We start from the raw sequence: 25,671 nt of genomic DNA on the forward strand, positions 1-25,671 counted from the left end.
TAATAAACTTTAAAAATGACTGATGTCGAGTTAATAATTTACAATAAATAACTAAATATATAGAAAATATAGAGAATTGTCCTTTATTGGAATGTTTTCGGAAAAAAAATGATATCTAAAATACATTTTAACTTTTTTATATTTCATCTTTATTGCTTTGAGTTTCAAACATTATTAGAAAAATTACTAAGCGTATGATATTTTACAATTATTGAGTAAGTTTTACTCATTTAAAATAATTGTTGAAGTTTTACTCATTTAAAATAATTATTCAATAAATAAAAATTTAGTTGATTTTAAAACTCCAAATATTAGGAAAATTAATATGAAAGATATTATAGTCAAAAAGTGGACTACACTTTAAATACATAGATATATATTTCAAGAATATATATATATATCATTGTTTAAATATCTAATTTGAGATAAAAATGTACATTGAATGGAACTTTATAATGCTTTATAAAATTATGACATGCACATTCCTAAGGTGTATGTACCAAACAAAAATAGGAAAATTTATATATAAATTGTTTGACTTGTATAAGAATTTTTTTTAATTGATTTTGGTATACTGAATATTTTGATTTCCTATGTCGTAATTTAAATAAGAAAAATTTTAATAAGCAAAGTTTTAATTAATTTCAAAGTGCTAAATATTAGGAAAATAATAAAATTATTATTTTGTCTAACTTAAACTATATTTTAAAAGGATAAAAAAGACTAATGACATTTTTCTAAGGACTTTCTTGCTTTTTATAGTATAAATAGATAGATATATATAAATATGATCAATCTTTTTTTTTATTGTTCTAGCAATAAATTCAATCTTGCATCAGCAGATGAACACACATGCCACCTTCGTGCACTTCTAATACTCCTTTTGTTTCAATTTATGTGTTATAATCTGATTGGATACGAATTTTAAGAAAAGTAAAGAAGAATTTTGAATCTTGTGATTTTAAAATAAAAATGTGTATAATGTATCAAATTCTTTGAATCTATTTGCCTTAAATATACCATATAAAATGATGAAATTAAAGAGTTACTATATATAAAAAGAGGCTTTTTCTTAAACAAACTAAAAAGAAAACTATAGTAAGGCACATAAATGTAAATAGAGGGAATATTACTCAAAGCACTTATTAACCTTTAAAGACTAAAGTAGACGGCAAAAGTCAGAAGGCTAGAATGTAACTTCATTATATTGGATTGATGAAATTAATTGAAGACCTGAATTCCAATCGAAGAAAAGACAAGAAAAAAGCTAGGTAATTTTCGGAGGATATAGGTACCGTGTGCCAATCAAATAGTCTAGTTAATAAATTGTTTGATTTGTATAAGGTAAATTTTAATTGATTTTGATATCCTAAATATTAAAATTTTTATATAGTAATTCAAACAAGGAAAACTTTAATAAGAATTTTTTTAATTGATTTCAAAGTGTTAAATATTAGGGAAATAACAAAATGACTATTTTGTCTAATGTCAACTATATTTTAAAAAAGTAAAAAAGGCGAACCACACTTCGCTAAGGGTTTTTGTGCTTTTAATATAGTTAAAAATAAAAATTATTAATATATTTTAGAAAATTACTCTAACAAGTGTAGTACTAATACTGGAATAAATGATAATAGTAGCATATAATATAAAGAATTAAAATATTAGATCAACGATTAGATTAACTATTGAAAAAAATACATTGTATTGGACTATTAATTAGTTTCTATTTTAAAAAAGTAAAAAAGGCGAACCACACTTCGCTAAGGGTTTTTGTGCTTTTAATATAGTTAAAAATAAAAATTATTAATATATTTTAGAAAATTACTCTAACAAGTGTAGTACTAATACTGGAATAAATGATAATAGTAGCATATAATATAAAGAATTAAAATATTAGATCAACGATTAGATTAACTATTGAAAAAAATACATTGTATTGGACTATTAATTAGTTTCTGGAAATCAAATATGTCTTTGAAACTCAAAGATAAGTGCAAAAACAATAATATAATTTTCTCCTGGAGTTTACGAAAAAAGAGGAAAAAAGAAAAGCGCCACTCTGTTTGTCTTCTCCCTCTAGGCTTGGCCTATGAAGTATCGCCTAATTTGACAAACATTCAAGGTACTATTTCTATTCACAAACACACAATCTCATTTTAATGATATTCCCAAAAACAGAAATAATAGGATTAGTCAATTGATTGAATTCTTTTTTTTTCTTTTTTTTTTTTAATTCTGAAATTCTTATAGTTTTTATTGGGTCTTAGTTGGATTTGCTGTGGTTCATTTAGCTGTGTTGATTTCTGTGTGACCATTATTAGCTAGTTTCCTTGTTATTGATCTTTCCTTTTATTTATTTTTCCCGATATTTCAGTTAAATGAGCTGAAATAGATTAAAAGATCACTTCTGTAGAGAAGAGAGGAAAGTTGCTTCGATAGGCCGATAGCCAGATTTTGATTTAATATCCTTTACTGTGCTTAACTTGTATTGAGATATATCGAGGAAATGAGTAAAATGTAAGTAGCACAAGGGGAAGAATTGCTGTTTTTCTCTAGTGAGGGAGAAAATCCATAGTTCTGTTAGTCATTTGTAAAATGCCAATTTGTGTGGTTTAAGTTATTGCTTCTATGGAAATTGATCTTGACTTGCCTTCAGGGGTTGACACGTTAAATGTGTATATGGGAAAAAGTGCAGTTGATCAAAATGTGAAATTTGACAGAAGTGGCGATGCGATAGGTATGGATGTTGTGGATGTCGATATTATAGATAAGTGTATAGCCAACAACGAGCCACAAAAGGGTATGGAATTTGAAACAAAGGAGGCTGCTTACTCTTTCTACAAGGAGTATGCGAGGTCACTAGGATTTGGCATTACGATAAAGGCGAGTCGTAGGTCAAAGAATTCGGGTAAATTTATTGATGTGAAGATTGCATGCTCTAGATTTGGGGCCAAGCGCGAGTCTGGTAGTTCTCGATCATGTCCCAAGACTGACTGCAAGGCCAGTGTGCATATGAAGAGAAGGCAGGATGGGAAATGGTATATATATAGCTTTGTGAAGGAGCATAATCATGAGATTTGCCCTGATGACTTTTATTGCTCCGTCAGGGGAAGGAGCAAGCAATCAGCCGATGTAGAGTACCAGAAAAAGGGATTGCAGCTTGCATTAAATGAGGGGGATGTGGAAGTGTTGCTTGATACTTTAGCTCTTATGCAAGCTGAGAGTCCAAATTCTTATTATGCTATAGACTTCGACAAAGAAAAACGTATGAGGAATGTATTTTGGGTTGACGCAAAAGGTAGAAATGATTATGGCCATTTTTGTGATGTAGTTTATTTGGACACCTATTACATCAGAAACAAATATACAGTCCCATTTATACCTATCGTTGGGGTCAATCATCATTTCCAATTTTTGTTGCTCGGATGTGCCTTGGTTGGGGATGAAACATCATCAACTTTTGCTTGGTTAATGCACACTTGGTTTAGAGCTGTAGGTGGCCAGAGTCCTAGAGTAGTTATTACTGATGATGACACTTCCGTGAAAGAAGCAGTAGAGGAGGTCTTCCCTGAGGCACGGCATTGTTTTTGTTTGTTGCATGTAATGGGGAAAGTTTCTCAAGATCTAGGCAATAAGATAAGTAAGACTGAAGATTTTGTAAACAAGTTGAAGGAATGCATGTGGTTGACGCTTAACGAGGAAGAATTTGAAAAAAGATGGTGGAAAATGGTTGATACATTCAAGCTGAGGGATAATGAATTGATTCGATCATTGTTTGAAAATCGAACAAAATGGGTTCCAGTGTACATGAGGAATACTTTCTTGGCTGGATTCTCTACCGTTGAGTGGTCTGAAAGTGTATCCTCCTCCTTCGAAAGGTATATTTCCTCTGAGACTACGTTCAAAGAGTTCATTGATCGGTACAAGCTATTCGTGCTTGACAAGTATGAAGAGGAAGCAAAAGCTGATATTGAAACACGTCACAAACCACCTACCATAAAAACTCTTTCTCCTTATGAGAAACAAATGTCTACTGTCTATACAAACTCATTATTCATGAAATTTCAAGCTGAGGTTGTTGGCGTTGCTGCTTGCACTATTCTGAATGAAGTTGAAGAAGGAACTGAAAAGTTGTATAGAGTTAATGACCGTGATAAACACCAGAGTTTTATGCTATCCTGGAGTGGAAGAGAATCTTACATTGTTTGTTCATGCTGTTCCTTTGAGTATATAGGTATTCTTTGTAGACATGCAATTACAGTTCTTCAAGTAAATGGTGTCCCCAATATCCCTCTGGTGTATATATTAAAGCGATGGACACGAGAGGCAAAAATTAAAGGGAGAGCATGCGGGATTTCAAGCCCCCCTTGTTACAGCATCCAACGTCTCAATGATCTTTGCAAACTAGCTGCCAAATTTGGTGAAGTTGGATCTTCATCCCAGGAAACCTATGAATCAGCTGTCTACGCAATCAAAGCTGCAATGCAAGATTGTGTCAATGTAAACAACTCTGTGAAGAGTGCATTAGTCTCTAACATTTCTTCTTCTCAATGCAACCCTAACGTTGATGAAGAGATTCAAGATGGCAGCACGGTGAAGTCATCAAAGAGAAAGAAAATGCAGAAAAAGCGCAAGGTAGTATAAGATCTAATTTAGCAGAGATTCAATAATAGTGCCAAAAGTAACTTTTTAATAGTGGAAGTGCTATAGGTGCAATCTAACGCTGAAGTACTATCTACCAGGATCCAAGATAGCAGCATGCAGATGGTATATCTTTTGGCTCCTAATCTTTTGCACATACGTTGTGAGCTAGGTTACATATAACGGCTTCCTCCTTTGTAGGATCAACCAAACTCAAAATTGCCAAGTCATGACGTTGCTTTCCTTGCTCAGAGGCCCGTACAAGGAATGGTATGAGATATCCCTTGCTAGACTATAACTTAGCAGCGTTTAAGCTCTTTTGATCCTTCTTTATACTACTACAGGATTCAGGCTCCAGAATTGCAACTACTGACGGATACTATGCTACTCATCAGAGCATTCATGGATTGGTGCTGCATCCTCTTTCTGCATTCAAGCTTTATAACACTTGACCACGGAATTTATTTGCTTAACAGAGCTCATTCAGTGATGTGGTATTTTTTCAGGGCCAGTTGAGTTCGTTTTCTATGCTACGAGATAACCGTTACAGCAGTCATCAAGCCTCTCACGGTGTTCTGGTAAGGCAACTATTTTATTAGGATCTTGATAATGGGAAGATATTTGGAGTAGACAAAATTGTTGGTTGACCTTTGACAAGTATGAATGACTACATCCAATTATTTTCCCTTTTACTCAATTACTCCTTCTCTCGCAGGGAAACGTGAATTATATATCAGCCCCCGGTGATCATTACTCTCCTCAAAGTTTTCAAGGGCTGGTATGAACACAAAGTCCTAGACCTAGTATTTTTGTTAAATTTAGTTTGTCAATTGGTCAAATATGCTCATGTTAGCTCATAGTGAATTGCAGTTGCAGGGACAGCTTAGTTTCAGAGCACCACTACTGCAAACTTCTTTTGACATTCAGGGCAATTCATCTGATATGGTATGACTGTGATTCACATAGTCAATATTTGTTTATTCATCATTATCCTGGGTCCAAATTTCACTCTCCATTCCCTACTGTAGGACAATTCAACCAGTGTCGCAGGAAAACATTAGCAGGATTAGTGTTTCTCTATGCAGGTTCGGAGCGCGTTTAATTTGTCGCCTTAAAGAATTTAGCAGTATAGGAAATTAATGTACATTACTGTAAAAGTTTTGTATGCCTAAGCATGTTTAACAGAGAAGGAAATTAATGTACAAGAAATGTTGGCTTGTTTATGAAGAGAATTCTGTTTTCTGGCCTTGTTTCAGAGAGTACTGATGAAAAATATGAGCATAATCATATTACTTATACGATAATAATAGGTAAATTTCAATTATAAGCATAATGATAATCTGATACAAATATATAATAACTTATCTGTTATCACAGATAAAATTTTACTGATAGTATATAACTTAAATTCTTTAATAAAAGGGAAAATGAAAGTAAGGGAAAAAAAATTCTTTTAATTCTAACATCATGGTATCTGGTTGAGATCAGAATTGAATGATAATATAATTGTACAGAACTATTACCTTGTATTATAGGAGGAAGTGGAATATTTGATATTTTGATTTTACTAAATCCGTTCCATCCCTCTCTACCACCAATTATTTTTATTAACAGACAGTTACATGTTTGGATTAATACGATTTGCAAAATGATCATACCATTAGAAAGGTCTAACTCTGTGTTTTTTCAAAACTTGTTTTCAAGAGATTGACATATAGAAATCTTTTAGTTTTCACACCTCGACCTATTTAGATACACATTTTTGTTAACTCCTAAAAGATTACTACAACTGCTGCACATAACCCTTTTTTCCTTTTTATTTTTCGTTCAATAGAGTTGCAATACATTAGCAAAAACCACTGGTTCGAAGTGGCTACTAACCTTTTCCGCTTGGGTTTCCGACATGTTTTAGGGTGAAAATCATCTACACCCCGAACTTTACTTTAAAAATAAAACCCACCTTCTACTTTGAACAATTGTCATTCTCCCCCATTTCTCGGTTGACTTTTTTAAAATACCTATTTTAACCTTTATATTATCAACATTTATTTCTTTTTGGTTTTAATCTTTTACCTTTTTAGCATCATGATATTTTTTTTCTTTTCTAATATTTATGCTATGTACCTATATAACAACTAAATTTAATTTTTAAATTGAAAAAAGTAAAAAATAATAAACAAGCATATAATGTAATGACGTTGAATAATAAAAACGATGAGAAAAATAAAAATAAAAATAAAATAATTTAATCTTATCAATAATGTTATTAATGGAAATTAAATTTAAATCTTTTTTTACACAATCGAGAATAAAAAATTGTGAGAACCAATAAATATATGCTCAATGCATGTAATACAAAATCTTCTAATTATTAAAAATAAAGATAGATTTTATAATAAACTTCTAAAAAATTATCTATTTAACACCAAAAAAATGTAACTTAGAGATATACTTAATGCGCGTTATATCAAATATAAATCATAAAAGTATGATAGATTTTGTGACAAATTTATAAAAAGGACTATTCTATTTATAATTTTAATAAATTTTAATTTTAATTTATAATAAGATATAACATAATTTAAATCATAGGAATAGCATATACAATAAAAAAGGATTGAGGATGGGATTGAAAATAACAAGGGCAACATAGATATTGTATAGGATCGAGGAGAATGATAATTGTTCTTAGTTTGTGGGGGGGGGGGGGATTGATTTTTTAAAGCAAAGTTAGGGAGTGTAAATGATTTTCACCATTTAAGAAACACATACAAAATGTAGCAACTTATGCAATTTCCTAATTTATTAATATTATAGTTTGATTTATATAATAGAGAAAATATTTATATGCATCATAATGAACAAAAATATCCAAGTCTCTTTCTCCCCTCCGACAATCATGCGAAAAGGAGAAGACTTCCTAAGAGTTGTAGCAGTCTTAAAATAGCAAAGGTTTAGCTATATTACTAAAGCATGTCATTAATAAAACTCAGACCTTGTGCCTCTATTTGAACGGGGTGAGAACATTTTTGGAGAGTGTAGACTTACTTAACAACCTAGTCCACAAGTAATATTGTCCATTTTGAGGCTTAAAAGTAGGGGCGGAGCTACAACCTATCGAATTGACCGCCCTTCGTCAAAAAGTTACATTGTATATAGGTAAAATATTAGGTTTTAGAAATATATAACATATATTGAACATCTTTTATTGAAAACATTTTCCACTTATTTCAAGTTTGAATTATATATGCAATATCCCTTTAAGGATTCCTTGCTAAGGTTTACCGCACAATTATCTCAAAGATGCGAGATTTGTCTAAACTCAATGGAAAGACTTACTTACTAATGATATTGTTCGCTTTCAGTCTACGACTTTAAAACGCATTACTAGGATCTAATGGAACTTCTTCCTTCAATACCCAATATCTCTCTAGTTTTTTTGTCAATGTGAGATTCACTTGGAGTGTGTTACATTGGTCAATTCTATATCACATGATTTCTTTTGTTGGCAAAACACTCTCCTACCAAAGAAGCTTTAGCAAAAAAAAAAAAAAAGAAGAAAAAACAAAGACGGCTAGTAGTATTTGTTTGAACTTTGACTCACATAGGTAAGACTTTTCCTATAATGACGGTCACCATTATTGTCTCTTTCTCGTGCAATATTTTTTTCTTCTTCTTTCTCGTGCAATATAAGTTTCAAGATATGCAATGTTATAGAACACGGGTGCCAAAGTGGGTGGTTTAAATTTGAAGTGTAGTTAGTAGGATCGTGACCACTCCTCTCAAGTATGATAAAGGTTGATAAGTAGAGGAGTCAAACTTATCGCGATTAATCCAATAAGTTCATACTTCAAATGAAGGCGTAAAATATACTATTTATTACAAAAAAGAAAAAAGTTTCTGTCTTATTTTAGGCGTGGTTATTTGACTGAGCACAGAGTTAAAAATACGATTTTGAATTTAAAACAATCTATAAGTATTTGTGTGGCTCAAATCATCTCATGGAGAATAAAATAAGAATTTTAAAGTCAAACTATTTCTAAATACACTAGGATGGAGGATATGACGCTTTATTTTAGAAAGACATTACGTAGTAATAACACTTTATTTAAGAATATAGTAGTAATACTCTTTCCGATCCATTTTAATTGATTTTTTGGTTGTTTTCATACATATTAAGGAATTCGTCTTTTAATATTAATTAACAATAATGAAATTGATCATTGAAAATATAACAAATACACATATTGGTTTATCTGAAACTAGAGTTGCTCCAATCAAGTAACAGCAGTCAGCAAGTCAACTCGACTCATACATAATTAAGTCGGTCAATATAACAAAAATCACAATTCAAAATCATAATCATCCATTATTTTCAGAGAAACCAATATTATAAGTTTAATGACAAAGCAGTAGTAGTGAGACATTGCTACAGAGAAACCAATAAGGTTGCAGACAAACTAACATTTCTGAGCCATGTTCATTGGCAGCAACTCATATTTACTAGCTATAAATGAATAGCTTCCAAGCAAGTTAGAGGACGACTTAGTTAGCTAGACAAATGAGAAATTGCATCAATTTGAATTAGGATTACTAAAGGCAGCAGAGATCAGTTTCCAACCTATATCAGATGGCTTTCACTGCCCTCAGAGAAGACGAGAAAAATAGTTAAAGAAACAATAGTTTTATAACTCTTATTTACACGTAGATATATGCTTTTATCATGTCTCATCACGTAGTAGTCGGATTCTTTGTAGATCACGCATGTTGATTTTTTTTTTTTTTTTTTGGTGAACGGGCCCAAGATCTTTGCTTGCATTATTAATTATAAGTAATTAAATCATGATTACTTCTAATTAACTTCCGAGAAGTAACTCTCTCCTTCCATCCCAAAATTTAGAATAAAGAAATTTAAAAAAAAAAACTATTTTCGTCGAATATTCACTACTTGGCCATATATTTCAACATTCGACGGTAATCCATGACGATGTATATGAATTACACCGACATTGACTATTATATATGCGTTTTTCATACTTTTTCTCTCTTCTTCTACTTTTATTTCTTCTGCCGTTGGTACAGAAACAAAAAGAAAGAAAGAAAGAGAAATGTGCTTTAGAAAACTTACAAATTTACTTGATGTAACATCTTTAAACGACTAATTATAGAGCATTATTTGAGACTTGAGAGCCAACGAAATAGTCTCATATAGTCATATGTACAGTCTTTTTACGTAACTAATGCATTATTTAAACATTTTTACATAACTAATAAGAAAAACTTTTGTGTATGTGTCGACATGTCTATATACATGTAATTAACTTTATTCTTTTTTCCATATCTTGACATACCGGAACAAATGAATCAAAGTCCGATAAAATACTAGTCAGGGTATATTTTAAGCATCAAAATCATAGTGTGGAAAGCTAAGGTCGTGTAGGTCTAGCTGAAGACAGAAAAAAAATGAAAAGAAAAGGTGACGCAAATTAAGCAGAAGACCTCCAAAAGAGAGGACCAAATTAAAGTCATCCTAGTCAGTATATACCTACCACCCATTCTATTGCAGTCAAGATTCAATGAATGTTAATTAATATCTCGTAAAATTAATTAAAATGTGCGTAAACAGTCCATGATCGTAAGAAAAAAGATCAGCCTATGTTGTTTCCTGGAACTTGCCTCCTCTTATTTGGGCAGGCATCACTTTGAATGACTACTATATCTAGAAGATTCCCCAACCCCCTCCCCCCCCCCCCCCCAAAAAAAAAAAAAAAAATCAACTGCAGCCACTTACAAACCTGAAGTTCAAAATTTAGTTTGGCCTAGATAATTTTTATTGACCTAGATAATGTTTATCGAGTTATGACGACATTGTCGACTAAAAAAGTTCAAAATTTAATTTTCAATTTATTATTATTTGATGAACCTAGTTATTTTTCACTTATTATCATACTTTTCTAATTATTACACTCAAGAATTTTCAACATCATTTTTAATTTTCCCTTGAAAAGAAAATCAGTGAAGTTTTAGCACTACCGATATGGCTGATCTGCGCTATGTATTATGGATGCTTAAGCAATCATTGCTTTTGAAAATAAACATTATTTAGAGAGAAAAACTAAAAATTATGCAAATAGATTAACTAAGCACTCAGTCTAAGTAACAATTTTTAAATTAAGAATAGTTGAATACTTATAATTTAAAAATCTTTGATTTGCCAGTAAATTGAAGCATAAGATATGATTAAAAAAAATCCAAAGAACGTGTTACCAAACTTATTATTAGTGCTTAATTCCACAAAAGGAATAGCATACAAAGTATTATATATCACTAAATAGGTTTTATAAAAGAAATTAAAATAAGAAAGTTTATTGAAATATTTCAAATCACAAGAGAGATTAGTATGTATAAAACTAAATCTAAAGAGTAGTTTATGAAGCTTTTTCGTTTTTATTTGTTTATTGAATCATCAATGTATATTTTGTTCGCAATTCACATGATGAAAAAGAGAGAATATTCAACGCAAATATGCCAAATTTCTCCCGTCGCAGACCCACGCGACTTTCACGTGCCATTTTGTTCTCAAGAAATGAGGACTCGGCTTAGGGGGCGGCACTCAGGTCATGATCACACAGCCACTATAGCATAGCATATTGGTCGCAAAATGATAGAGAGAAAATAGTTATCTACCTATAATATTTATTAAAAAATAGGTTTAATAATAATTATTTTAAAAACGGATCAAATAAGGATAAAAATCATATTATCCAAATCAGTGGATAACTAATGGGTTTAACTTTTACATTTGTAATGACTCAAATTGAGGTTTTCTTAAGTTTGGAAGACTATGAATTTTTCCAAAAGTGATCATATTCAAGAAGCCATGGATAACATGAATATTATTATCTGTCGGTTAACCCGATTCGGAATTCGTTTTTTGCATTACCTGTTTTCTGACCTGCCTATATCCGGCCCAACCATCCGGTTTGACATCCTAAGTATAGTACTAGTCATTTACTTTGACTATCCAGCAGATTTTAAATTACCATTCGAGTTATAAATTTCTTAATTACTAGGTTCATAATCAAATATTTATATATTTTACTAAATTTTCTAATAAAAATATCTAGTTTAATCTAAAATTATTGAATTCTTCTGAACTTGTATTTAATACTCTAGCTCCACCGTCTCAAAATATGTATAAATACAAAGGATGATCCTATGCTTTTATTCTTCTCTTCTTCCTAAAGTTTTTAATCACATAGACTTGCTTTTCAAACTCTCAGCTTCATCCCCTTTCCCTTTTCAACTTTTTTATGGGCATGAGTGAAACCATGCCAAACCCTACCAACTGGGCACAATTCTACCAACACAGCCTCTCCGGCGGCCAACCTCAAAGATCGCCGTTAACCACCGTATTCTCCGACGGCCGAGTCTCTGATGCTACGGTGGTCACCACCGCTACCACGTCCATAATCAGTAGTAGTACTACTCCGGCAGATCACCACAACCATGGCCCAGCCGATGGCCGTGTTTCCAAGCCTATACGACGTCGTTCACGAGCTTCTCGACGAACACCAACCACTGTTTTGAACACAGACACCACCAATTTCCGAGCCATGGTTCAACAGTTCACTGGTGGTGCAATTACTACACCATTTGCGTCAACACAGGGAACCTACTTAGGTTTTGGCTCTAGCTCCTCTAATAATAATATTGTGAACCCTACTACTGCTGCTAATTCTGGAGCTTATAATATACAGTTTCAGCAGCCAATGCAACAAAATCAAGTACCCTATATGTTCAGCTCAGTGGGCCGCACCAGCAATTTAACAAGACCTAACGTGGAGGGTAATAGGATTTCTACGTTGGTTTCTCCTAGTGAGAGTGGATCTTCTCCTTCTAATGAGAACAAGTCTGAAAATAACTTTATGTTTTGATCAATTTGATTTCACATAGATTTTTTTTGATTTTTCCTCATCATAGGTTTAAATTCAAGTTTCAACTTCGGCGGCTTCACTCATGATTTTATGCCACTTTGTGTGACTTCCGTCACTTTCTTGCTTTTGATAACATAAGCTGTAACCTGTACATAAGTCCCACTCGGAAGAAGATCCCCACTGCTGCTTTTTGTTTTACATATATAGGAGTACTTAAAATTTTGTTTACAATGTATTTTCCTCTTTTTGATATGTAATCTTTTTCTTGATTTCTTTATTTATTTCCTTTTGAAAAAAATAAATGTTACTATTTGGACTAATATAGGGTTTGATGCTCTTTCTGTGCGATTTTTTTTACCATGCGGAATAACGCAAGTACGCATGAGTGAAACTACACTTTGGTTAGGGTGGTCAATTGATCGCCCTTTGTCGAAAAATAAATTATACTGCATATATAGATAAAATATTATATTTTAGAGGTACATAATATATATTGAATACTATTTGTCGAATTTTGTTTTTACTTTTTTTTTTAAAAATATGAACACCCTTGAGGAAACTTTTACCTTCCCAGTGATGTATGTATAAAAGAAAATAAGAATTGGAGTATTGTAAGTTCATAGGACTGAAAGTACTTCTGATTGAGTGGAACTTTAGGGAATGTTATTAAGTACAATTGTAAATATTAAAGCATACGTAGACACGTCAAAACTTTGAGGGCCAAGCCTCACTGGAATTCTAACTGTTCCAAGTTCCAACTATCAGATATATATCATCTTTTTGCTCTGTCAAAAATTAGGGCCAGTTGTTTCACTTTGTTTTTGTGTCTTGTTAATAAGATAATAATATGTTTATATATTAAATTTTCAGCTAGTACATAGTGAGAGACCATACTAGATAATACAGGCAAATATTTACTCGTATATGGTATTTTCACAAATATAATAAATACATGAGGTATGTCTTCACATGCACTCTTATTAATAATCCGGAGTTAAATTAATACGTAATCTTAATCTATAGTAACTCAACTATAGTAATAAAGTATAATTTGATGAAACAGTTTTCTACGAAAAAGAAAAAGATGTTCAAAAAATTGAAGCGGGTCTGCGGGGGCACACCGCACACTTTCTCCTATTTGGCGAAAATTCTAGTGGAAAATGACTGCACGTATGGTTAAGGGGAAAAATAAATAAATTTTGCATATTGTCAATATAGTACTTCTACTAAATTATATCCTTATGTTAAAATATAGCATGCAGTAGCAAATATTTACATGACTTGATAATATGAAAAATATATTAAATTTATTTATTACAAATAAGCTAAATTAAAGTAACAGTGTATAAAATTATATTTTCTCTCACTGAATATAACATTGAAAAAATTATTTATTAACTACTCTAATAAAGAAGGAAAAGGGGAAAAAATGGCATGTTGACTTGTTGAATGAGAAATGGACGGTAAGTGAATATAGGAGATGTATGGGAGCTTACGGGTCCCACTGAACGTGTAAAGCGGAAAATTAGATATTATATTATCTTGACAAAGTCAATTTTAATTTCCTCACCCTAAACCCTTTTTTCTTTGTGTAATACCACTAATTCACATTACTCTTTAGTATTTTCTACGGCTACTCTATTTCATTAGATTCCTTATGGTGATGACAAGATTGGGTGGAATATTTTTTTTCTAATTGTAAAAATAACAAACTTCCACCTTTTTTGCTAATTAATTAAAGAAAATTTACCTCCTATACCAAATGTATACACCCTATTTATTATAAACCAAATTATTTTAAAATATTATTTCTATAGTTACCTTTTATATTTTATAACAAAATAAGTATTTATGGTATATACTACCATTGAGGCATGAAATAAGACATGAAATACGCTATTTATGTTTTTCCTCTCTTACACATATGGACATACCTATTTTTAAGATGATTGCCGTTACTGTATTCATAAATACATGGCGCAAATACATGTGAATACATGCGCGTACAACTGGACTGCCCTGATTTTAGGCGCTTTTTGCTGCTATATTCATGAATACATGACGCGAATACATGTGAATACATGCGCGTACAACTGGACTACCTTGATTTTTATGCGCTTTTTGCTGCTGTATTCATGAATACAACATCGCGAATACTACGAATACACTACAGTAACAACTGAATAGTAGATATAAAAAGTAATTATGTATATGATAGCTATAAGAAGTTAATAGCCACTAAACAATAACGATTTTTAAAAATTCCTGTTAATTAACTAATCTAATATTGATTCCATTCTTCAAAACATACCCCAACTTGGACCTGACTTTGAAATTTAACTATTATCAGCCAAACTGTCTTTGAGTTGCTTCCAAGTGTAGAAATCTAAACTCAAAATTGCATTTCTACCAATAACAATAGCAGCAACATATCCTCTTTTTGGAAGATGGATTCAGGAAAATTTCACCTAACATTTCTCACAAATGATGACGGAAATCCACGCTATATAGCCGCCCTCTAAAATAATAGTCGACAAATATATATTTTATATATTAAATATTACTTTACAAAAAAAATATATTATTTTAATTATTTTAAGCCAACCGATCAAATATGTTAAAAGTCCAAAGATGATTGGCAAGGGACTGATTAACGGGCTTCAAAATAACCTCCAATCAACAATTACTCTTAATTTCAATTAGTTCTGTTCCTGCAGAATAGTAGTACATTTGAGCGGATTTTATTGCATTTGGATATTACGAGTAATAAATAAAAAGTTGCAAGTGCTGTTGTAAAAAGACTGAGTACAACCTATCATCACCTCACAATCATCATTGATTCTAAAAGACTATCTTTTAGAGCATCCTTCATCAAACAAATAGTTTTTATAACACCATATATTTAAATTAAGATTTCTCTAATATTTTGTTAGTTTAATATTTAAGTAGATTATTATTTTATTTTAATTTTTTTATTCATTAGCTATTAAATATAGATAAATTATACTCATCTAAATATTATGCTGAGAAACAAATCGTTTTTATATATTATCCAATATTAAAATTTAAAGATAATATTTTAAATTCATATATCTTAATCCTTTAAAAAAAGGAAAATACAATACAAACGATGCCCAAGACTCTTAATCTGCTTTCTATAGCAGGGATTCTCAACTTTGCTAATTAGAGAAATGGTCTCAGTGGCGAAGCAACACATATCATATTTTAGAGGTACATTACATATATTGAACACTCTTTGTCGGAATTTATTTTTTTACTTCTTTCAAATTTGAATACCCGGAAATTTTTGGCTTCCGTACTGAATGGTCTTATCAATTATAGGCTCAAGAATCCATCATCCATTTGAAGTTTTGGTAGGTATCGCTTGTCCCAAAAAAAGAACAGAAAAGGAAAGGGTAATTTGCAAGGCATGCCACACCATTCTTACACTTCATTCAAACAGTTCTCTAATTTCTTATCTCTTTCATCATCAATTTTAAAAGGATATAATCCAAAAACTCACATTTTTAAATATCATCCTTCTCCTAGTTATATATTTGTCACCTTCTTTGTGTATCATTGCAGTCAGAAAAATGAATCCTAAAGCCATAGCTTTCCCACTTTTCATAGCAATAACCGCTGTTTTTGTATCAACAAATTTCACGTACTTCAACTGCATTCTTAATGTTAATCGACGCCATCACGATCATCGCCATCATTCTGATGATGATAAGGCAAAAATATCAATATGTGACAAATTTTCACCCAATTTTCCTACTATAGACACTAATACAACGTCCATTCTATGCGTTGATCATAATGGCTGTTGTAATTTCACTACAGTGCAAGCTGCAGTTGATGCAGTTGGGAATTTTAGCGTGAAAAGAAGCTTAATATGGATAAGCAATGGCATTTATTTGTAAGAATTGGAGTAGTTCTATTGGTTTGGAAGCTAAGTGACTTTTGTTAATTTCTCTTGTTTTATTATGTAACGTATTATTTTTATTTGTTATGAAATGCAGTGAAAAAGTAATTATACCAAAAACAAAACCTAATATCACATTTCAAGGGCAAGGGTATACCACAACAGCTATTGTATGGAATGACACTGCCAATTCTGCAAATGGCACATTTTACAGTGGATCTGTCCAAATTTTCTCTACCAACTTCATTGCCAAGAATATAAGTTTCATGGTATATTATATCATTTTCATTTTCGTGCGGTTACAGCTTTACTTGCTCCGGTTTTTTAATATTTTAAGCAGCCTGTAACATATTTTATTGTCGACATTAATACAGAATGTAGCTCCAATGCCGGGGCCAGGGGCGATAGGAGCGCAAGCAGTGGCAATAAGGATAGCAGGAGATGAAGCTGCCTTTTGGGGTTGTGGATTTTTTGGAGCTCAGGATACACTTCATGACGATAGGGGTCGCCATTACTTCAAGGATTGTTATATTCAGGGTTCCATCGACTTTATTTTTGGCAATGGCAAATCATTGTACGAGGTATAACTTTTATTTCACCTAAACATTTAGTACTGAATTTGTTTTAAAATATTTAACGTTTTAGAAAAACGATAAGTAATTTCATTACTATTTTTCATTCAGTAGAGTGTGTTAATTAAGTACGAAATATAATTTTTGTTACAAAAACTGGACAATTAGTGACGAATTTTCTATTGTAGCTAATCATTTTGTGGTTAAAAATCACATTTTCTGTAGTGACTCTTATAATTTAGACAAATACTCTTATAATTAAAGTTATTAAGTGATTTTCGCACTTAGCATTTATCATGTCACAAGTACGAATAGATTGCTTAAAGTTCAAAGTACATGTTTTCATTATCCCATAAAATACATAATATTTCACGTACTCCATTTCTTTTTAATCAAAACAAGCACATATCATGCACCTAGTAGTTAAAATCAAATGAACTAACAGTATAAAGTTTGAAGAGGTTTCTATAAGGAGTATTAGTAATAGTTTCAAGAACATGCTGAACTGCCAGTTGATATCAATAGCAAGCCCAGTAGCAGCAGGAGTTAAGTCGATAAATGGCGCTGTGACAGCACATGGCCGAGCTACCAAAGACGAAAACAGCGGCTTTGCATTTGTGAACTGTACTTTGGGAGGGACTGGTAGGATTTGGTTGGGGCGTGCATGGAGGCCTTACTCCACTGTCGTCTTTGCTAACACTTACATGACTGATATCGTCGCTCCTGAGGGCTGGAATGACTTTAACGACCCTTCAAGAGATCAGTTAAGTCGTTTCATTTCATCTATAAGTTCAAACTATGATAATAAAAAAAAAATATGATAAACTCAGTGTTGGAACTTTTCCCATTAAAGTGAGTTACAACCCAGTTCTTCTCTTCAGTCCATCCCATTACTTGCCTGGATATCCCCTACCAATGTAGTAACATTTTGTGCCATATATCACAGCTGCAACTTCACACATTTGAAAAACGAATGAGCAATACTCATCTCCTCCGGATTACAAAGAGGGCATAGTTGATTTGACAGTACACCCCATTTTGCCAACCTATCCCTTGTGGCCTTGTGTATAGTTTCTCATGAGTAAGGGCTCTCAAATTTGGCCCAAGCACAAATGACCCGTCCGACCCGTCCAAGGTTAGGCTGGTTATTGACCCGTCCGACATGTCCAAGGTTGGGCTGGTTATTGACCTGCCCATTTACTAAACTCAGCCCATCTTGGCCCAACTCATTTCAAACATTTAAAATTGGGCTGATTTTTAGCCCAAATTGATCCATGAGTAGCTTTGCCAAAATATCTTAGAAATAATTCTTTTTTTTTGGTTTGATATATTATATATGACCATAACAAAAGGAAAAAAGTTTTATTTAGTAATTATACAATTCATAAGAAAATAATACATTATTAATTAAAGCATGGTAAGAGTTGGACGGGTTGGGTTGTAACCCAAATTTTAGCCCATCTTGACCCATTCTATTTCAGCTCAGGTAACTTTTAGGCGGGTCATTTGACCCGCTCATTTATAGACTCAACCCATTTTGACCCGCCTATTTATAGACTCAACACATTTCGATCTGCCCAAAATCAACCCAACCCGCTCATTTGACACCTCTACTCACGAGCAACTAATCTAAGGATGAATATCCACTTAGGCGCACCATAATTGTTACTTACAAACTAATCTTCTCCAACATACCTTCACTACACGAAACAAAATTTTCAATCACGACGGTCTTTTGGCAATTTCTTTAGTTGCCACCAATATTAGTGCTGCCGCTTTTGAGTAGCGACCTACCTAAAATCTATTTTGTGGTGTATCTATTTACTTTTCGTGGCAATTCACCACAAAATCTAACAATAAAGTAACAAAAATAATGCAAATGGGCGGATGCACATGATTTACATTGTTCCAAGCGCGAGAAATATTCACAAAAAATATATGTAAATTATAAAAATAAAAATAAAAACGGTATCAATTAACTAATATTCTATGAGAAAATTAATACTTTAAAAAATAATATTCTCCCTTTCAACAACTCACTTGCATGTTCGTTATTGTTAGAACATTATAGGAAATTTCAATGACGATGTTCTGTGGCGACTGGTCGCCACACAAAGGTAGTGATTATATGTCAATGGCATTACAGTGGCGACCAAATCTACCGCCACCGAATGTCGTCACCGAAATTTTTATTTCCCGGCATTGGTAGTCGCCATTGATAACAATAACATATAACTCTCTACCTGTGATGGCGACTCGTCTTATCGCCACAAACAGTCGTCACGAAAAACCTCTTTTTTCCTTCTTGTGCTCTAACTGTAAAGAAATATTAAAGTAAGTTGTTAAATCTAATTTTTAAAGTATTACTTCTTATCATAAAAAGTATTAGTTAATCAAAATTATTTTTTATTTTACATTTAATTTTTGTGAAGAAATTTCATCAAAGCTTGGAACAATGTGAATGTGCATCCTTCCCTGTATTATTATTATTATTATTATTATTATTATTATTATTATTATTATTATTTACGTAACCCTTGCTTATTACAAAATGGATTTTAGATAGGTCACTACTGAAGATTGATAGCACGATTTTTGGTAGCGACTAAAAATAGGCGTCGTAGAACGTCATCACCGAATATATTATATTCCTATAACGCTCAAACAATAACAAACATTAAAGTTAGCTGTTAAATTCAAGAAGATTAATCTTTAAACGTCGGCACTAAGAACCTTATTTTATATAGTGCTTATCATAATGAAATTTATTTGTTTTCAACTTAACATTATCATTTGACTTATATTATTGGTTGTAAAGTTTAACAGACTAAAATAATACATACAGGACAATATTTTATGGGGAGTATAATTGTTCAGGAGCAGGATCCAGTATGACATTGAGGGCACCATATGTTCAAAGACTAAATGATACACAAGCTCTTCCCTTCCTCAACTCGTCTTTCGTTGATGCTAATCAGTGGCTCCAATCTTTTACCTCTTAATTAGCATCTTCTCTCTTCTAGGCCTAGCTACCAGTTTACTACTGATCATCCTTCTCCATATATTTTCTCTATTACTTTAATTTAATTTGTGCATAAAGATGGAGCTAAAATTTGAAATTTATGTACTAGATTAATAATTTGTATATATTCAATGAATTTCTTACGACGAATATAAGGTTTGAACCAAAGTTATTGAGTTCGACCGAACCTGAAACTGCAAGGCTAGCTCCGCCCCTGTGGCGCGTGCACATATACAAACCACATTTCCGAATTAGACGAGATTATTGTAAATTTTTATTATGGGTTTATCTTTTATCCATTGACAGTACCGACCCGTAGATGAACTTTTGCATAATCAGTGCAATTTAACAATAAAAGATTCTTATTTTTCATATTTAATGGATACAGTATCAACGTGTAGAAAACATATTGGCTTTATATATTATTATTATTATTATTATTATTATTATTATTATTATTATTATTATTATTATTATTATTATTATTATTATTATTATTATTATTATTATTATTATTATTATTATTATTATTATTATTATTATCCACTCAACATTCTTATCAAGCGACATGAAGATTGATCACGAATTTTATTCTAGCTATCAAGTATTCTTTAAATTAGAAAAAGAAAAGAATTCTCTTCTCATGTATTCCATAGTCTTTCTTAGATTTCCTATTCTTTTTAAGTGGCAAAGGGGAAATTTTTTAAGATTGCTAAAACAAAAATACGAAATAATTAAAAAGCAACGTGCAAGATGCTGTTTTGTCCCTAAGAATGGCCATAATATTTTGACGCTTTGCCCTACATATAATGTAAAAAACAATAAATTAAGCTCATCTACTTAATTAGTATGCTAACCTATAAATTGAATATATGATAAGCAGATGAGCTAGGATAGGAGGACCTACAAATTCTTGGTCATTTAATATTTTGAAAAGAAAGGAGAGTAAAGGAACATTGGTCTAGCTAGTGTTATCGAAATCAGGGTGAAGATGTTAAGTAGAGTTATCCACAATATAAAACCAACGAAAGAGAAAAAAGGTACAATCTCTAATAAAAGTATAGTCCTTTTTATGCACATTGTACATGTACTGAGTTTTTTTGTATGTGCTGTTTCCTTTATTTGTAATTATTTGAAAGCGGAGACCCTGGTATTGGATTATATAGTTATCCATAAAAGTGGTAGCTGTTTTGCTTATAGCTTTTGTTTCTTCAAGATAGTGCTTATATTGTTTTGCATCTTCTATTTACTTGTTGAGTACTATTACGATGAAGAGGACGAGAATGAAGAAGAAGAGTATTATCACAACGAAGAGGAGTATATTGAGGTTTAGGGGTGTCAAATGGGCTGGTTATGCCGATTTTGGACAGGTCAAAATGAGTTGAGTCAATAAAATTACTTGAGTTGAGATGCGTTGGGTCAAGATGAACTAAAATTTGGGTCCTAGCCTAACCTGTCCAACTTTTATCAAGCTTTAATTAATATGTGTTATTTTCTTATGAATTGTATAATTACTAAATAAATTTTTTTTTTTATGGTCATATATAAATATCAAATAAAAGAAATTATTTTTAAGATATTTTGACAAAATTATACGTGAATAATGTGGCAAGGTGAGGAATGGATTGATGGCCACCTCTTCCAATCACAAAGCCCGCAACCGTCCTCCTCAGCCACAAAATGCTATGGTCCAAGTAAGGCAAGTGGACTTGTAGAGACAAGGCATTTCTATTCAATGTCTACATCACAGGGACTTTACGAAGTTTCTACGATGGGAAGTGTCTCTATTGGACAATTCTAACAGGATCAGTAATCCTAATTTAGTTTAAGTTTTTTTTTTATTAACATTAGTACGAGGTGGTCTCCTTCTATAGAGGATAAAATTATAGCGACTTTCTTCAATCTCATCCTCATTCTCATTCGATGAAAGCCAGATCTAAGAAGTATAAATTTTATGTTTGTATTATTTATTATGTGATTATTTTCTTATGGATATTTTATGATAGTAAACGAAAAGAATTAATGATGTATTTCGACCCTTTTCAAGTCTGAGGATGGACACATGTCTAAGAATTTGCCCGGCAACTTTACAAATAGTAATATAGGTTATATATTTGGAAAATGGATATAGAATTGAGTCAATTGACTTAAGAATTACTTTTTTTCTTCTTATTTTAGATATCATTTGATTTGGCATAGAGACGCAGGGTATGAGATGTTTTTACTGCCATTTTTATATTACTAATGAATATCGTGCTAAGCAGAGGCGGATGCAATGTATCGGTATCGGTTTACTGAATCTAATTATCTTTTTGCGCGGAGCATAAATTTATTAATATTGCAATATGTAGCAATATGAACACATAACTTTAAAAATAAAATGAGTTCAATGCTAAAACCTTAAAGGTTGAACCCATAAAACTTAAATTATAGATCCGCCTCTAGTGCTAAGAGATGAATTTAGGTAGGTCAAAGTCAACACTGCAGTATGGGAACAGCTTTGATACTATTGGCTGGGTTACATTGTGTTCAGAATGTGTGGTGTCCTTAGAAACTTAGATGATATTTTGGTTTTATGGAGAGAGATCGAAGAAGCCAAAATAGTAAGCAAAGTTGAAAAGATATGCTTAGACTTAAGACATGGTCCTAGTTAGTCAAGTGCCCGTGGTTGTAGCGACAAGGCATTAATTACTAATTTATGCCGAGCGACTTTAGAATTTAAATTTTGTGAATGTTAAACCTTCAACATTAATAATTGGATTCTAATTGTGACAAAGTTTCTACGATAGGAAGTTTTACTATTGGACAATCCTAATAGGACCAGGAATCTTAATTTAGTGTGACAAAGTCTTTATATTCGTACGAGGTGGTCCTGCTATAGAGGAGAAATTCTATTCAATTTTCATGCTCACCCTCACCTCAATCAACATTGATTGTCAAATTTTAGAAGCATACACTTTACACTTGTATTATTTATATTTGATTACGTTCTTGTGGATATTCGATGAAAGTAGAAAAAAGTAACAATGCATATAGACCCTATTTGAATATCAAACAGTTTATGTCTTAAGATTATTTATCCTAGGTATTTACGTCAAACTATGTTTATTTACTTTGCGTTAAGTATTAATGAGGTGATATTTAAATATTGGATTTCAAACTGACTTACAAATTATTCTTCTTGTCCAATTTCATGTGATACTTTTTGATCTAGAACAAACATTTTCATGTGATACTTTTTGATCTAGAACAAACATGAGACGTTATTGCTACTACATGTTTAATACTAATGAATATTTGCGGCCTTAGAGTTCATGAATAGTGTAGCCTGGAGCTAAGATAACTAATAGTTCATTTGTTTTAATTTATGTGTCTTATTAGTAATTATTTTTCTGTTTAAGAAAAGTTTAACATTTTTATATATTTTATATTCTTAATTTTAAAGTATGACATATGTAAAATTATAAGTTTAAAAAAATATATTTTTATATATTAATACACATCTTTAATGAAAAATTTCTCTACATCTTTAAACTAGATGACTAGTCAACTTAAAATAGGTAAAATAAAACGGCGGGAGTATTAATAATGAGATATATGTGGCGTGGAGCTAATTTAAGTAGTTAACTCGTGGGTAAATATACACTGGTCAAAGTCAACACTAAAGTGTGGGAACAACTTTGATGACAGTAATAGCCGAATTAGTGTGTGGGTTACAAGACAATCCAATAACAAAGGAATATGCGACTAAAGTCTTCCAAATAATGACAAAGAGTACGAGTCACATCATAGTTTGTCTTTATGGGGAGGATAAGTAGGCCAAAACTTGGAAGAATTTTCACCTTATTTTCGAGAGACAAACTAAAAGAAGAGTTCTATATGCTAGACTTATGAATATCTATTTTTAAAAAAGAAAAATCTTATGGTCGTTCTCAAAATAATAATAATAATAAATATTTATTTTATATATTTATTTATTTATTTATTTATAATATTTTTTATATGTTTTTGTGGCTATCAAATATAAATAGTTTCGATCGCGATAAAAGTAATCTTTGAAAAAAAAATATGATTGGATTAGTTACTTAATTATACGTTTTAACACTTAATTATATTATTATGTTTTAACACTAGCATCACAAAATTAGCCAAAGTCACTTTGGGGACCAAATTAGCCAAAGTCACTTTGGGACCCCTCGTGAACCAATAATAAAAATGCAAAAAGAGCTTTGCAAATTTCGTCATGCCGCTTTGTGGGCTAAACTAGTATATTCTATATGGAACTATTAAAAAAATGGAACTATTCGTCAGATTTCATGAAGTAATTCTAAAAATATTCCGGATAATGACTTATTTTTTAGAAAATATTATTCTAAAAGAGTATTTTTTGGTGTTTAGATAAAGAGTGAAAAATATCTTTCGAAAAAATATTTATTAAAGATTAGTAACAGGAGTAAAAGTTTTTTGACGATTGGTTAAAGAGTAAAAAAGATATGTTGTTTTTTTAATAAAATATTGATAATAATATTTGCAAACCTAATAGTAGTATTTTCATGAATTGTTTTGAGAACTAAAGATTGATAATGATGTATAAGTAGTCATTAATATTTGTAGTAATGTAGGTTGTCTACATCACACCCCTTGGAGTGCGACCATTCCTCTGCGTAAACGCTTGATGCCTTGTGCATCGAGCAGTCCTTAATAATATAAGTATTGATTAAAGCAGTTATATGCAATTAAGAGTTGAAATAATTGTGAAAGAAAATGATAAATGCCTAGAAGTTAGGAAAGCTATTTTCTCCTTCTGATGAAAAATATTTTTCTTAAAATATATTTTCTGATTAAACACTAGAAAACTATTTTATTTTTGGAAAGATATTTTTTTTGAAAACCATTTTCCGGCATAGATACACACCAATATATAGAAGAATATCATTTTTTGCCCGATAAGATTTGGTCATATATAATTTGAAAATAATTGATTTGACACAGCTAAGGGACGCGTTTTGGCCCAGAAAGTACACTGATCTGGTCGAAGAATCTTTTGGAAGTTCATGAAACTCCTTTTTATTCAAATTGCAAGTGAAAAAACGAGATTATTTCCTCGTTCCCATTCTCTCAACAGGAAGAAAAAGTGAAATAATAATATTTTTTGATATTTAAGTAGCAAAATGATTTGTTTGCATGGATAAAGCATAAAGTATACAATTACCTGAATTTCTACTGATAAACTAATAGTTTAAACTTTAAAGTGGTAAATTTGATCAACTTGTTTGACCTCAATTTAATTATGGAATAAATTCAGTTGACTAAAATTAATAGTACTACTGCGTTTTGATGATATTTTCTCAACAAACCAAAGAAAACGAAGTCTCCAAAATGAAACATAAAGCGAATTCTAGCCCAAAAAGATGAAAATAAAAAACGAAAGCAAAGTCAAACCACAAAACAAACATCTATTTTTTCTTTTTTCTTTTATTAAATGTAAATGCCATCTATAAATCTGTATGAACTGAAGTCTGAAAATACAATTAATCAGTCTTCGATATAATTGCTCTAACACCAAGTGTC

General features: G+C 31.5%; 3 protein-coding genes across 11 annotated transcripts; all 3 read left to right on the forward strand.

The window, feature by feature from the left end:
- Positions 1-1,972: 1,972 nt before the first annotated feature.
- Positions 1,973-5,892, forward strand: LOC107774465 (protein FAR1-RELATED SEQUENCE 2). 9 transcript variants are annotated; one of them, XM_016593998.2, is made up of 9 exons: positions 1,973-2,125; positions 2,660-4,638; positions 4,714-4,770; positions 4,846-4,914; positions 4,989-5,054; positions 5,151-5,222; positions 5,360-5,422; positions 5,515-5,589; positions 5,673-5,892. In XM_016593998.2, the coding sequence occupies exons 2-9, from the start codon at positions 2,683-2,685 to the stop codon at positions 5,703-5,705; spliced, it is 2,391 nt and encodes a 796-aa protein (XP_016449484.2). In that variant the 5' UTR covers positions 1,973-2,125; positions 2,660-2,682; the 3' UTR covers positions 5,706-5,892. The 9 variants fall into 9 exon arrangements, 4 of the variants coding, with proteins under 4 accessions (XP_016449484.2, XP_075094807.1, XP_075094801.1 ...); XR_012703007.1 differs by having other exon boundaries at positions 1,988-2,125; positions 5,505-5,589; XM_075238706.1 differs by having other exon boundaries at positions 1,988-2,125; positions 5,521-5,589.
- A 5,935-nt stretch (positions 5,893-11,827) lies between these two features.
- Positions 11,828-12,901, forward strand: LOC107774466 (VQ motif-containing protein 22). Its single transcript, XM_016593999.2, has one exon. The coding sequence runs from the start codon at positions 11,958-11,960 to the stop codon at positions 12,579-12,581; it is 624 nt and encodes a 207-aa protein (XP_016449485.1). The 5' UTR covers positions 11,828-11,957; the 3' UTR covers positions 12,582-12,901.
- Positions 12,902-16,112: 3,211 nt separating this feature from the next.
- On the forward strand, positions 16,113-20,294 carry LOC107774467 (putative pectinesterase 8). The gene is made up of 5 exons (XM_016594001.2): positions 16,113-16,500; positions 16,604-16,775; positions 16,881-17,087; positions 17,591-17,841; positions 19,924-20,294. The coding sequence occupies exons 1-5, from the start codon at positions 16,175-16,177 to the stop codon at positions 20,078-20,080; spliced, it is 1,113 nt and encodes a 370-aa protein (XP_016449487.2). The 5' UTR covers positions 16,113-16,174; the 3' UTR covers positions 20,081-20,294.
- The last annotated feature ends 5,377 nt before the right edge of the window (positions 20,295-25,671 follow it).

This window comes from Nicotiana tabacum, chromosome 2, assembly GCF_000715075.1.
Source record: "Nicotiana tabacum cultivar K326 chromosome 2, ASM71507v2, whole genome shotgun sequence".
NCBI lineage: Eukaryota > Viridiplantae > Streptophyta > Magnoliopsida > Solanales > Solanaceae > Nicotiana > Nicotiana tabacum.